Source organism: Callionymus lyra, chromosome 6, assembly GCF_982586985.1.
Source record: "Callionymus lyra chromosome 6, fCalLyr1.hap1.1, whole genome shotgun sequence".
Taxonomy (NCBI): domain Eukaryota; kingdom Metazoa; phylum Chordata; class Actinopteri; order Syngnathiformes; family Callionymidae; genus Callionymus; species Callionymus lyra.
This window is the reverse complement of record NC_141823.1, coordinates 140,001-155,000: the sequence shown is the minus strand read 5'-3', so window position 1 is coordinate 155,000 and position 15,000 is coordinate 140,001. Positions and strand designations below refer to the sequence as shown.

At 43.7% G+C, this 15,000-nt stretch overlaps 1 protein-coding gene and 1 non-coding gene across 2 annotated transcripts; both read left to right on the top strand.

The window, feature by feature from the left end:
- Window positions 1-5,564: 5,564 nt before the first annotated feature.
- rpl13 (ribosomal protein L13) lies at window positions 5,565-8,114 on the top strand. Its single transcript, XM_087793636.1, has 6 exons — window positions 5,565-5,648; window positions 6,033-6,150; window positions 6,483-6,624; window positions 7,212-7,385; window positions 7,485-7,541; window positions 7,919-8,114. The coding sequence occupies exons 2-6, from the start codon at window positions 6,047-6,049 to the stop codon at window positions 8,075-8,077; spliced, it is 636 nt and encodes a 211-aa protein (XP_087649762.1). The 5' UTR covers window positions 5,565-5,648; window positions 6,033-6,046; the 3' UTR covers window positions 8,078-8,114.
- On the top strand, window positions 7,087-7,162 carry LOC148076134 (small nucleolar RNA MBII-202). Its single transcript, XR_015711787.1, has one exon. It is a non-coding gene; the product is annotated as a small nucleolar RNA MBII-202 (small nucleolar RNA).
- Window positions 8,115-15,000: the final 6,886 nt, after the last annotated feature.

The following is a 15,000-nucleotide window of genomic DNA, read 5'->3' as shown; positions in this document are numbered from 1 at the left end:
CCCAGAAAGGTAAGATGAGAACCATTGTAACACAGACCCAGACAGTCTTCATCCCTCAGTCTTCTCAGCAGGATCTGGTTCAACTGTGTCAAAGGCTGAGGACAGATCCAAGAGAACCAGAACAGTGAATTTACCAGAGTCAGCCGACATCATGATGTCACTGGACACTTTCAATAAAGCTGTCTCCGTAGAGTGATGTTTACGGAAGCCAGACTGAAACTTCTCATGGATGTCGCTCTAATCCAGGAACAAAGACAGCTGCTCAGACACAACCTTCTCCAAGATCTTGGACAAGAAAGGGAGCTTAGAAATAGGCCTGAAATTACTGAGGTCAGTTGGGTCTAAGCCTGGTTTTTTGAGCAGAGGCTCCACAATGGCATGTTTAAATGCATTGGGAAAAACCCCTGTGGAAAGGGAGAGGTTCACCATATTGGTAACCCAGGGGCCAATTACATCAAATACTTTGATAAAAAGCCTACAAGGAAGGACGTCATCTGAACAAGAGGAGGGTTTCATCTTGTTCACTAGTGCTGAAATATCACCCAAAGATACAGCAGTGAAGGAGGACCAAGAGGATGAGAGGGGCTCAGAGACAGTAGGGGTTCCAAACAAAGGGGGAGAGATTTTCTCTTTGATTAATTTAATTTTGTCAATGAAAAATCTCAACAATACATTGCTGTCAGCTTCACAGAAGACATGAGTGATTTGAGGAGCAGGAGACACGAGAGAATTAATCTTTAATCTAATTAAAACTTTGGGGTTTTTCCTATTAGCTGCTACCAGTTTTCTGATGTAATCAGATCTAGCAGTTTCCACCATCTCATTGTAAGAAGTCATCAGATCCCTGAGGTGAAGTCTATGCACCTCAAGTTTAGTAGACTTCCAGAGACGCTCAGTCTTTCGACAAAGTCTCTTCAGACTCAGGAGATCTTCATTTGTCCAAGGGCACCGTTTTTTCTGAATTTTCAAGTTCGATTTAACAGGTGCCACTTGATCCAGTATTTCAACACAATGATCAGTGAAACAGTGAATCAAACTGTCCACATCTGGACAGTCATCAAAGGAAAGAGCGTCAAACATAGCAGAAAAACTGTCTGCAGTATCGGCTGAGATGACACGCCTCTGAGACCTAACTTTCAAAGGCTTAGGTTCAGGGATGAAGTCCAGGTTAAACAAGAGAATGATCAGATGGACATCATGTACAGATACATTAGAAATGTTCAGGCCAAGAGTAAAAACTAAGTCTAAAATGTGGCCTTTTTGATGAGTGGGTTCAGAAACATGTTGCTCAAAAATAAAGGCTTCTGTTAAAGTTCAAAGTTCTTTAGCAGAACAAGATGTGACGTCATCAACATGAAGATTAAAGTCTCCAAGAATAAGGACAGATTCCATTTGAATAATGGAAGATAAGAAGTCACTAAAGTCTTTCAAGAACACTGAAGGACCAGGCGGACGGTAGATTGACACACAATAGAAAGTTCTTGTGGAACCAACCAAGATCATCTGAGACTCAAAAGAAGTGAATTCCTGTGTCTGAATCACTCTGAACAACTCTCCCTAAAAACAGTAGCAAGACCTCCCCCTCGACCAGAGAGGCGAGGCTTCCCCAGAACAGCGCTCCCTACTGGACAGAGTTGGTTCAGATGAATAAACTCTTCCTCTCTCTGCCAAGTCTCAGAAAGACATAATAAATCCAAATTAACTCTTGTGAAAAGATCATTAAGAATAAAGGATTTATTAGTAATGGAGCGAACATTAAGAAGTCCTACATTCAGCACCGATGACGTCACTGACGACGTCACTGACAGCAGAGCGGGATCTTTTGAAGAGAACATGTCATGTGACTGACAGCTGTCACTCACGTTCAACTCCGTAGTAAAAGCCGAATTAAAGAGAGGAAATGAAAAAATCTTACCACCTTTCGTTGAGGTCTGGACAGACGGCAGCGCTTATGTGTCGTCATGCTCTTCAGTGAGAGGAATGTCGATCAAACATCGATGGCGTCCGATGACGTCAGAGTTGTTCCGAGCGATCGCGACTGCACGTCTCATCCTGACCTGAACTCCAGACCGACTCCATCGCTTGTGGAAATCACCCGAGAGATCAAACGATATTCCACAGAGTCGAGTCGATGAGAAGCGGAGCCGGAAACATATTCTCCGGACGTTGGTAACGGTCGCGAGTGAAGTCCTCCATCGACTCTCTGATGTTGAAAAGAGCATCACGATCATAGATCCTGATGTTGATACATATCTTTAGTGATATGAGCATAAAATCCGGACAAGTAGTTGTTAAAACGACTGTTTTTGGCAATTATTGCAGGAGCTTAAGTTCAAGCAGCCGATCAAAGGCTCACCGGAAGCGGAACGAACACACACACGAACACACACACGAACACACACACGGACACACACATGGACACACACATGAACACACACATGGACACACACATGAACACACACATGGACACACACACAAACACACACATGAACACACACATGGACACACACACAAACACACACATGGACACACACACAAACACACACACAAACACACACACAAACACACACATGGACACACACACGAACACACACATGTGCTGTGTCTCAAACATACTTCTCTTCGTATACTAGAAGTTAGTATCATCAGGATAGTGTACGTACTAACTAGTAACTAATCCTCCACAGATAGTGTGTCTAAAACATACTTCTCTTAGTATACTAGAAGTTAGTATCATCAGGATAGTGTACGTACTAACTAGTAACTAATCCTCCACAGATAGTATGTCTCAAACATACTTCTCTTAGTATACTAGAAGTTAGTATCATCTGGATAGTGTACGTACTAACTAGTAACTAATCCTCCACAGATAGTATGTCTCAAACATACTTATCTTAGTATACTAGAAGTTAGTATCATCAGGATAGTGTACGTACTAACTAGTAACTAATCCTCCACAGATAGTGTGTCTCAAACATACTTCTCTTAGTATACTAGAAGTTAGTATCATCAGGATAGTGTACGTACTAACTAGTAACTAATCCTCCACAGATAGTATGTCTCAAACATACTTCTCTTAGTATACTAGAAGTTAGTATGCATCAGGATAGTGTACATACTAACTAGTAACTAATCCTCCACAGATAGTTTGTCTCAAACATACTTCTCTTAGTATACTAGAAGTTAGTATCATCAGGATAGTGTACGTACTAACTAGTAACTAATCCTCCACAGATAGTATGTCTCAAACATACTTCTCTTAGTATACTAGAAGTTAGTATCATCAGGATAGTGTACGTACTAACTAGTAACTAATCCTCCACAGATAGTATGTCTCAAATCAAACTCTGCTGCTACACACTAACAGGAAATGATGCGACAGCTTCTTCTTCTACTACTATTTAACGATGGTTTCAACCAGCTGTAGGAACACTAGCGACACCTGCTGGCAGCAAGTTTTGCAAGTTTGGAAGAAGAAATAAAGAAAAAATATGAGAATCGAAATATTTAAGCTGGTATCAGCAGCGAATACGTGTTTCAGAATCAGAATCAGAATCCTTTTATTTGTCCCGCGAGGGGAAATTCGGTTTAACAACAGCGAGAGCAATATACCAAAAAAATAAAACACCCAGAAATAAAATAATAAAAAGAAGAAAAAAAATCTAAACAGAATAGAAAATAAATCTGCACTATATTATATACACTATCATATTTACAAAAATAACAAGAAAGGTGCAGTTAGATAATTATCTTGCTGTGTTCTTGTTGTGGAGTCTGATGGCAGCAGGAGGAAGGAGGTACCTCTCCCTCACACACCTGGGATGGAGCATCCTATCACTGATGGAGCTCCTCAATGCCCTCAGTGTGTGCTGGAGAGGGTGAGACAAGTTCCTCCTCATGGAGCCCAGCTTGCTCTGTATCCTCCTCCCAGTCACTTCCTCCACAGGATCCAGGGGGCGCCCTAGGACGTAACCGGCCTTCTTAATAAGGCTGTCCAGTTTAGCCCTATCCTTTGCTGTCATGCTGCTCCCCCAGCAGACCACACCGTTGAAGATGGCAGAGGCCACTACTGAGTCATAGAATGACTTCAGGAGTGACCCCCGGACACCAAACGACCTCAACCTCCGGAGCAGGTAGAGTCTACTCCGCCCCTTTTTATAAAGAGCAGCAGTGTTATCCACCCAGTCCAGGTGGTTGTTGAGGTGAACACCCAGGAATTTGTAAGACGTGACAATCTCAATGTCCTGTCCCCGGTGTTTATCCTCGTACTGCTGCTGAAAATACACCTGTAAGTATATGAATATATATATATATATATATATGACGTAACTTCCGTTTACAACGTCACTCAGATGGAGCTGTTTATGGTGGTTAGTGTCCATCGATCCATCCTCACTTTGTGGGCGTTTTAGTGACAATCTAGTGTGTATGGATCACTATATTCTACATTTACATACTAAGAATTGAGACGCACTTACGCTCTAAAAATACTAACTTTGAGTACACAAGTATGTGATTTGAGACACAGCATCTGACACTATCAGACCTCCATGTTGGCTCCTGGACGAGCAGGTCCTTCTAGCAGGTCCTTCACTGAAGACGCAACCATTCACACGTCATACCGCCCCCTGCTGGGTGGAGAGAGATCTCTGTCATGTAACCATAGCAACTGTCGAGGCTAGTATAGAAGGTCATCATCTTGGTTAGGTTAGGTTAGGTTAGGTTAGGTTAGGTTAGGTTAGGTTAGATTAGGTAAGATTAGGATAGGTTAGGTTAGGTTAGGTTAGGTTAGGTTAGGTTAGGTTAGATTAGGTTAGATTAGGTTAGATTAGGATAGGTTAGGATAGGTTAGGTTAGGTTAGGTTAGGTTAGGTTAGATTAGGTAAGATTAGGATAGGTTAGGTTAGGTTAGGTTAGATTAGATTAGGTAAGATTGGGATAGGTTAGGTTAGGTTAGGTTAGGTTAGGTTAGGTTAGATTAGGATAGGTTAGGATAGGTTAGGTTAGGTTAGGTTAGGTTAGGTTAGGTTAGTTTAGATTAGATTAGATTAGGTAAGATTAGGATAGGTTAGGATTGGTTAGGTTAGGTTAGGTTTGGTTAGGTTAGTTTAGGTTAGATTAGATTAGGTAAGATTAGGATAGGTTAGGATAGGTTAGGTTAGGTTAGGTTGGATTAGGTTAGGTTGGATTAGGTTAGGTTGGATTAGGTTGGATTAGGTTAGGTTAGGTTAGGATAGGTTAGGTAGAACTTTGTTGTTCATGTCAAGGACAGAACAGACGCTTGTATTGTTAGAAACACGTTTATTCACATTATATTTATTACCATTTTATTTCACTTAAATATTAACAGGAGAAATACATTTAAACGTGGTTCCTCAAGTCATTTACAAACGTAAGTATTAGGTTAAAAAGTGTTGTTTTTTGAGTTTGCGTGTAAAATAGACAATTTCGGGAAAACGTTCGTTTATTTTAGTGTTTTAGTTCCGCCTTGAAACACACGTAAAAAGAAAGTGGCGGAAGTGAGTTCTCTTGAACGTGTAGAAACTCTTGGAGTGAACATAAGCGTTTCGATTGGCTCAGAGATAGATATCCCACAATTCAGCGCGCTTCCGCTTCCTTTTTCCTTTCGGCCATTTCCTCCCTCGTAGGTACGTTCAATGATCCTCTCGATGGCGTTTTAAAATCTAGTTCAATCCTTCAAAATGGTCAAATGTTTCTCCATCTAACTTACTGTCTAATAAAGTCTGTTCGTCCCTCGTTAAGATGATGTGATTATTGAACGGAATGATCCATATACGACCAAACGAGGGATGTTTGTTATCTGAAGTCTGGCGGTGCAACTTGTGCTAAATATTTTAGGTTTTTTACCTCCATGTTGTTTTCAAACATGTTCCATTAATAACAGCGACATGTTCGCGTTTGAATCTAAAGTTCTCCACGAGGGAGAAACACCGTTGTTAGCATTGGTGCTAACATGACTGATGGCATTGGTGCTAGCATTGGTGCTAACATGCCTCATGGTTCTTCTGCAGGGAAGTAGGAAGTCATGGCGCCCAACAGGAATGGAATGATCCTCAACCCTCACTTCCACAAAGACTGGCAGAAGAGAGTCCGCACGTGGTTCAACCAGCCGGCGAGGAAACTCCGCAGGTACGTTTGTTGACGAGCCTGTTAGCAGCGATGCTACTGCGACGTTAGCATGGCTGGAGACTCGTTAGGTTTAATGTTCGTAAAGAGTAAACTAGTTGGGTTTATGTTCGTAAAGAGTAAACTAGTTGGGTTTAATGTTCGTAAAGAGTAAACTAGTTGGGTTTAATGTTCGTAAAGAGTAAACTAGTTGGGTTTAATGTTCGTAAAGAGTTATGTTTGGACGAGCACGTGACAAAGATCTACACACTATGCATGTGTTTAAACCTTAAGATCATGAACCCTTAGGGTTGAAGGTCATGGGTTCATGTCCCACTAACTTTGACTCGTTGCAGGCAAAAGGCTCGTCAGGCTAAGGCTCGAAGAATCGCCCCTCGACCTTCCTCTGGACCCCTGAGACCCCAGGTCAGGTGTCCCACCATCAGGTACCACACCAAGGTCCGAGCTGGAAGGGGCTTCACGCTGGAGGAGCTGAAGGTAACTTAACTTAACTTAACTGTTAACATGCGTTTGGATCGAGTTGTAAAAGGCTTAGAATCCAATTTGTAAATTAAAACGACATATTTCATGATTTTTATATAAATGTAGTTAAGTATCTGATTCTGCAAAACAAAGGCTCTTTGAAACGTTTCCATGACGACGATCTAAAGCCTCATCAGTGGTTGATGCTGTCAAAGGATTGACTTAAAAGATATAAATGTGTTCGAACAGTGAAATGATTGACAGGCTATTCAATTAAAGTTGTATTGAGCCAATAGTTTAATTAACCCGTTTAATTTTAGTCATTTAATTCTGTTGATGTGAGACTCAAACCTCAGGTTCAGGTGTTCGATGATCTTGAAGCACCTGATCGACCTTTGACCTGTGAACTACAAACTTTTGTTTGTCGGTGTTTCTATGTCTTTAGTCAATAAAGTTTGAACTCGAACCGCAGTCGTTTGATGACAAAACTCCGGAATCTCTGTATTTCTTGATGAACACTTTGAACCTTTTGTCTGACGGCCGCGCCTGAAGCTAGAGTGAAGTTTAAGACGCGTCCGAGTCTCACGCCTCGTGTCCTTCAGGCCGCCGGCATCCACAAGAAAACCGCTCGCACCATCGGCATCGCCGTCGACCCGCGGCGCCGCAACAAGTCCACAGAGTCTCTTCAGGCCAACGTGCAGCGCCTGAAGGAGTACCGGTCCAAACTGATCCTGTTCCCCAGGAAGGCCACGGCGCCCAAGAAGGGAGACAGTAACGTAAGTGACCCCTGGAGTGAAGCAGAGTGTGTTTGACCTTCACCCGAGTGTGTGGGTGTGTGACCTTCACCTGAGTGTTGACCTGTGTTTGACCTTCAGGAGGAGGAGCTGAAGATGGCCACGCAGCTGAGCGGACCCATCATGCCCATCAAGAATGTAAGTCCATTAGGTGTTTCTTTAGTTGAAGAGTGACCTATGACCTCAGTGACCTCAAAGCCTGTCAAAGAGTTGCTAGTTTGAAGATCGAGTGTCGCGTTTGGAGGTAAAATGATCAGTCAATCAATGTCTTCAGAGCTGTTATTGAAGGTCAAACTAAAGGTTTTTGCGCTGATCCAGATTCTTAGTTTCCATGGCAACTTGAGCTCTATTGATCAATAATGTAAAGTAAGTAACTAATGCATTTATTGATTAGAACGTTGAACAGTCGTGTGACGACAAATCTCTGCATTTCCTTGATGAACACTTTGAATCTTTGTCTGATGACCGGGGGTCACTGGGGGTCGAGTGGACGAGGCTGACCTTGTGTTCCACAGGTGCACAAGAGGGAGAAGGCTCGCATGATCACGGACGACGAGAAGAACTTCAAGGCGTTCGCCAGCCTTCGTATGGCTCGAGCCAACGCTCGCCTCTTCGGCATCAGAGCCAAGAGAGCGAAGGAGGCGGCGGAACAGGAAGTGGACAAGAAGAAGTAAAACATGTTCGACCTTCAAAATAAAACGTTGTTAAAGAGTCTTTGTTTCTTTACTGACTTCATCTCAAAGTGTGACCTTGAACCTAAACTAACACCATGAGCCCTGGCCTGGTGAGCTTCTCATACTCGCCACTAGGTGTCGCTGATGTCTTAAGCTTCACTGAATGTCAGCAGAACTGCTGGGTCTTGAACTCGTCACCTGCTGGGTCTTGAACTCGTCACCTGCTGGGTCTTGAACTCGTCACCTGCTGGATCTTGAACTCGTCACCTGCTGGATCTTGAACTCGTCACCTGCTGGATCTTGAACTCGTCACCTGCTGGATCTTGAACTCGTCACCTGCTGGGTCTTGAACTCGTCACCTGCTGGATCTTGAACTCGTCACCTGCTGGATCTTGAACTCGTCACCTGCTGGATCTTGAACTCGTCACCTGCTGGATCTTGAACTCGTCACCTGCTGGATCTTGAACTCGTCACCTGCTGGATCTTGAACTCGTCACCTGCTGGATCTTGAACTCGTCACCTGCTGGGTCTTGAACTCGTCACCTGCTGGGTCTTGAACTCGTCACCTGCTGGATCTTGAACTCGTCACCTGCTGGGTCTTGAACTCGTCACCTGCTGGGTCTTGAACTCGTCACCTGCTGGGTCTTGAACTCGTCACCTGCTGGATCTTGAACTCGTCACCTGCTGGATCTTGAACTCGTCACCTGCTGGATCTTGAACTCGTCACCTGCTGGGTCTTGAACTCGTCACCTGCTGGGTCTTGAACTCGTCACCTGCTGGATCTTGAACTCGTCACCTGCTGGGTCTTGAACTCGTCACCTGCTGGGTCTTGAACTCGTCACCTGCTGGGTCTTGAACTCGTCACCTGCTGGATCTTGAACTCGTCACCTGCTGGATCTTGAACTCGTCACCTGCTGGATCTTGAACTCGTCACCTGCTGGATCTTGAACTCGTCACCTGCTGGATCTTGAACTCGTCACCTGCTGGGTCTTGAACTCGTCACCTGTTGGGTCTTGAACTCGTCACCTGCTGGTCAACATGAGTCATTGACATTGAAATTTGAACATTTTCATCAAATGTTGACATTTTAACATTTATGAAAATTCCATTTCATTTGAAACTTAATAATTAAATGTTAATTTTCTTTACTTTCGTCCAATAATTAAACGCTCAAGTAACTGATCCACTGGTTTGGTTCTGACTCAACATTTTTACATTGAATTTAAATTAACTTTTTAATTATAATTGAACATTTAAAACAAACTCAATGTTGGAAACGACATTTTCAATGAAATTCAAAGTAATCTGATCCTGGAACTGGATCCTGGGAACGACTGCATCGATAACATTGACGTTTGTGTTGAGAATCTGATCCAGAGTCAGTCGTGACAAGAAAATCCAGTTTCTACTCGGTTTGTGAAGAGAATCGATGATGTCACTGGATCGACTCGTGAGGTCGAGTGTCAAAGTGTCCTGATGACATCACAGTGTGTAATGTGTGTTGCTGTGTCTGGTGTGTAAGTAATTTTTATTTAAAGTGCTTTTCTAGACCAGGGTCACAAAGCGCGTAAACAATCAAAACAATATTCAATAAAATATATATTTTAAAGATAAAGATAAAACTGAGAACACAACAGGAGTTCCAGAAAATCAAGGAAAAGCCTGAACAAATAAAAACGTCTTAAGATGTTTCTTGAAGGAGTCAGTAGATCATCAAACACAGATGTTTCTTGAAGGAGTCAGTAGATCATCAAACACAGATGTTTCTTAAAGGAGTCAGTAGATCATCAAACACAGATGTTTCTTGAAGGAGTCAGTAGATCATCAAACACAGATGTTTCTTGAAGGAGTCAGTAGATCATCAAACACAGATGTTTCTTGAAGGAGTCAGTAGATCATCAAACACAGATGTTTCTTGAAGGAGTCAGTAGATCATCAAACACAGATGTTTCTTGAAGGAGTCAGTAGATCATCAAACACAGATGTTTCTTGAAGGAGTCAGTAGATCATCAAACACACATGTTTCTTAAAGGAGTCAGTAGATCATCAAACACAGATGTTTCTTAAAGGAGTCAGTAGATCATCAAACACACATGTTTCTTGAAGGAGTCAGTAGATCATCAAACACACATGTTTCTTGAAGGAGTCAGTAGATCATCAAACACACATGTTTCTTGAAGGAGTCAGTAGATCATCAAACACAGATGTTTCTTGAAGGAGTCAGTAGATCATCAAACACACATGTTTCTTGAAGGAGTCAGTAGATCATCAAACACACATGTTTCTTGAAGGAGTCAGTAGATCATTAAACACAGATGTTTCTTGAAGGAGTCAGTAGAACATCAAAGAGAGAAGAAGATCGTTCCAAAGCTTAGGAGCAACAGTCTGGAAGGATTTCTCTCCTCTGGTCCTGAGCCGTGTGAGAGGAACCATCAGTAGATTCTGATCCACAGACCTCAGAGCCCGAGCTGGGGTGTAAGTCTGGATCAGATCATGAAGGTCTGACCATGAATAGATCTGAAAGTAAGAACCAGAATTTTAAAGTTGATCCTGAAAGAAACTGGAAGCCAGTGAAGAGTTTGAAGGAGAAATGTGAGTTCTTCTACTAGAGCGGCTCAGAGTTCTGAATCAACTGCAGACGAGACGATCCTTCTTGTTAAGACATGAAAACAAACTGTTTCAATAGTCCAGACGAGAAGAAACAAACACATGGATTATAAGATCCAGATCATGTTCCGACAACATTTTCCTAAGTTTAGAGATTTTTCTCAGTTGAAGGAAACAGTTTCTGGTCAGTTTTCTACAGAGTTGAACAAGAGACATGTCTTTATCAAATACAACACCCAGGTTTCTCAGGCTCAGTTTGACAGACTGACTTAAGTCACCCAAGTACTGACTCAACCCTGGAGTCCTGAACATCAGGAAATCTCTGAATGATTTTACCGAGGGGAATCATGTACAGCAAAAACAATAAAGGACCCAGAACAGAACCTTGAGGGACTCCACACAACAGATCTGCCGATTCAGACCTCATTTGATTGGCAGATACACTAAAACTGCGCCCAGAAAGGTAAGATGAGAACCATTGTAACACAGACCCAGACAGTCTTCATCCCTCAGTCTTCAGGATCTGGTTCAACTGTGTCAAAGGCTGAGGACAGATCCAACAGAACCAGAACATCATGATGTCACTGGACACTTTCAGTAAGACTGTCTCCGTAGATGTTTATGGAAGCCAGACTGAAACTTCTCATGGATGTCGCTCTGATCCAGGAACAGCTGCTCAGACACGACCTTCTCCAAGATCTTGGACAAGAATGAAGATTAGAAATAGGCCTGAAATTACTGAGGTCAGTCGGGTCTAAGTCTGGCTTTTTGAGCAGAGGCTCCACAATGGCATGTTTAAATGCATTAAAAACCCCTGTGGAAAGGGAGAGGTTCACCATATTGGTAACCCAGGGGCCAATTACATCAAATACTTTGATAAAAAGCCTACAAGGAAGGACGTCATCTGAGCAAGAGGAGGGTTTCATCTTGTTCACTAGTGATGAAATATCACCCAAAGGTACAGCAGTGAAGGAAGACCAAGAGGAGGAGAGGGGCTCAGAAACAGTAGTGTGTAACGTGTGTTGCTGTGTCTGGTGTGTGTAACGTGTGTTGCTGTGTCTGTTGTGTGTAATGTATGTTGCTGTGTCTGTTGTGTGTAATGTGTGTTGCTGTGTCTGGTGTGTGTAACGTGTGTTGCTGTGTCTGTTGTGTGTAACGTGTGTTGCTGTGTCTGGTGTGTTTAACGTGTGTTGCTGTGTCTGTTGTGTGAAATGTATGTTGCTGTGTCTGTTGTGTATAATGTATGTTGCTGTGTCTGTTGTGTGTAACGTGTGTTGCTGTGTCTGGTGTGTGTAACGTGTGTTGCAGTGTCTGTTGTGTGTAACGTGTGTTGCTGTTTCTGTTGTGTGTAAAGTGTGTTGCTGTGTCTGGTGTGTGTAACGTGTGTTGCTGGGTCTGTTGTGTGTAATGTGTGTTGCTTTGTCTGTTGTGTGTAATGTGTGTTGCTGTGTCTGTTGTGTATAACGTGTGTTGCTGTGTCTGGTGTAACGTTTGTTGCCGTGTCTGGTTTGTGTAATGTGTGTTGCTGTGTGTAATGTGTGTTGCTGTGTCTGGTGTAACGTTTGTTGCTGTGTCTGTTGTGTATAACGTGTGTTGCTGTGTCTGTTGTGTGTAATGTGTGTTGCTTTGTCTGTTGTGTGTAATGTGTGTTGCTGTGTCTGTTGTGTATAACGTGTGTTGCTGTGTCTGGTGTAACGTTTGTTGCTGTGTCTGGTTTGTGTAATGTGTGTTGCTGTGTCTGGTGTGTAATGTATGTTGCTGTGTCTGTTGTGTGTAATGTATGTTGCTGTGTCTGTTGTGTGTAACGTGTGTTGCTGTGTCTGTTGTGTGTAATCTGTGTTGCTTTGTCTGTTGTGTGTAACGTGTGTTGCTGTGTCTGTTGTGTGTAATGTATGTTGCTGTGTCTGTTGTGTGTAACGTGTGTTGCTGTGTCTGGTGTAACGTTTGTTGCTGTGTCTGTTGTGTGTAACGTGTGTTGCTGTGTCTGGTGTAACGTTTGTTGCTGTGTCTGTTGTGTGTAACGTGTGTTGCTGTGTCTGTTGTGTGTAATGTATGTTGCTGTGTCTGTTGTGTGTAACGTGTGTTGCTGTGTCTGGTGTAACGTTTGTTGCTGTGTCTGTTGTGTATAACGTGTGTTGCTGTGTCTGTTGTGTGTAATGTGTGTTGCTTTGTCTGTTGTGTGTAACGTGTGTTGCTGTGTCTGTTGTGTGTAATGTATGTTGCTGTGTCTGTTGTGTGTAACGTGTGTTGCTGTGTCTGGTGTAACGTTTGTTGCTGTGTCTGTTGTGTATAACGTGTGTTTCTGTGTCTGGTGTGTAATGTATGTTGCTGTATCTGTTGTGTGTAACGTGTGTTGCTGTGTCTGGTGTAACGTTTGTTGCTGTGTCTGGTTTGTGTAATGTGTGTTGCCGTGTCTGGTGTGTAATGTATGTTGCTGTGTCTGTTGTGTGTAATGTGTGTAATGTGTCTGGTGTAACGTGTGTAACGTGTGTTGCTGTGTCTGGTGTAACGTGTGTTGCTGTGTCTGGTGTAACGTGTGTTGCTGTGTCTGGTGTGTGTAACGTGTGTTGCTGTGTCTGGTGTGTGTAACGTGTGTTGCTGTGTCTGGTGTGTGTAACGTGTGTTGCTGTGTCTGGTGTGTGTAACGTGTGTTGCTGTGTCCGGTGTGTGTAACGTGTGTTGCTGTGTCTGGTGTGTGTAACGTGTGTTGCTGTGTCTGGTGTGTGTAACGTGTGTTGCTGTGTCTGGTGTGTGTAACGTGTGTTGCTGTGTCTGGTGTGTGTAACGTGTGTTGCTGTGTCTGGTGTGTGTAACGTGTGTTGCTGTGTCTGGTGTAACGTGTGTTGCTGTGTCTGGTGTAACGTGTGTTGCTGTGTCTGGTGTGTGTAACGTGTGTTGCTGTGTCTGGTGTGTGTAACGTGTGTTGCTGTGTCTGGTGTGTGTAACGTATGTTGCTGTGTCTGGTGTGTGTAACGTGTGTTGCTGTGTCTGGTGTGTGTAACGTATGTTGCTGTGTCTGGTGTGTGTAACGTGTGTTGCTGTGTCTGGTGTGTGTAACGTGTGTTGCTGTGTCTGGTGTGTGTAACGTGTGTTGCTGTGTCTGGTGTGTGTAACGTGTGTTGCTGTGTCTGGTGTGTGTAACGTGTGTTGCTGTGTCTGGTGTGTGTAACGTGTGTTGCTGTGTCTGGTGTGTGTAACGTGTGTTGCTGTGTCTGGTGTGTGTAACGTGTGTTGCTGTGTCTGGTGTGTGTAACGTGTGTTGCTGTGTCTGGTGTAACGTGTATTGCTGTGTCTGGTGTGTGTAACGTGTGTTGCTGTGTCTGGTGTGTGTAACGTGTGTTGCTGTGTCTGGTGTGTGTAACGTGTGTTGCTGTGTCCGGTGTGTGTAACGTGTGTTGCTGTGTCCGGTGTGTGTAACGTGTGTTGCTGTGTCTGGTGTGTGTAACGTGTGTTGCTGTGTCCGGTGTGTGTAACGTGTGTTGCTGTGTCTGGTGTGTGTAACGTGTGTTGCTGTGTCTGGTGTGTGTAACGTGTGTTGCTGTGTCTGGTGTGTGTAACGTGTGTTGCTGTGTCTGGTGTGTGTAACGTGTGTTGCTGTGTCTGGTGTAACGTGTGTTGCTGTGTCTGGTGTGTGTAACGTGTGTTGCTGTGTCTGGTGTGTGTAACGTGTGTTGCTGTGTCTGGTGTGTGTAACGTATGTTGCTGTGTCTGGTGTGTGTAACGTGTGTTGCTGTGTCTGGTGTGTGTAACGTATGTTGCTGTGTCTGGTGTGTGTAACGTGTGTTGCTGTGTCTGGTGTGTGTAACGTGTGTTGCTGTGTCTGGTGTGTGTAACGTGTGTTGCTGTGTCTGGTGTGTGTAACGTGTGCTGCTGTGTCTGGTGTGTGTAACGTGTGTTGCTGTGTCTGGTGTGTGTAACGTGTGTTGCTGTGTCTGGTGTGTGTAACGTGTGTTGCTGTGTCTGGTGTGTGTAACGTGTGTTGCTGTGTCTGGTGTGTATAACGTGTGTTGCTGTGTCTGTTGTGTGTAACGTGTGTTGCTGTGTCTGGTGTGTATAACGTGTGTTGCTGTGTCTGGTGTGTGTAACGTGTGTTGCTGTGTCTGGTGTGTGTAACGTGTGTTGCTGTGTCTGGTGTGTGTAACGTGTGTTGCTGTGTCTGGTGTGTGTAACGTGTGTTGCTGTGTCTGGTGTGTGTAACGTGTGTTGCTGTGTCTGGTGTGTGTAACGTGTGTTGCTGTGTCTGGTGTGTGTAACGTGTGTTGCTGTGTCTGGTGTGTATAACGTGTGTTGCTGTGTCTGGTGTGTGTAACGTGTGT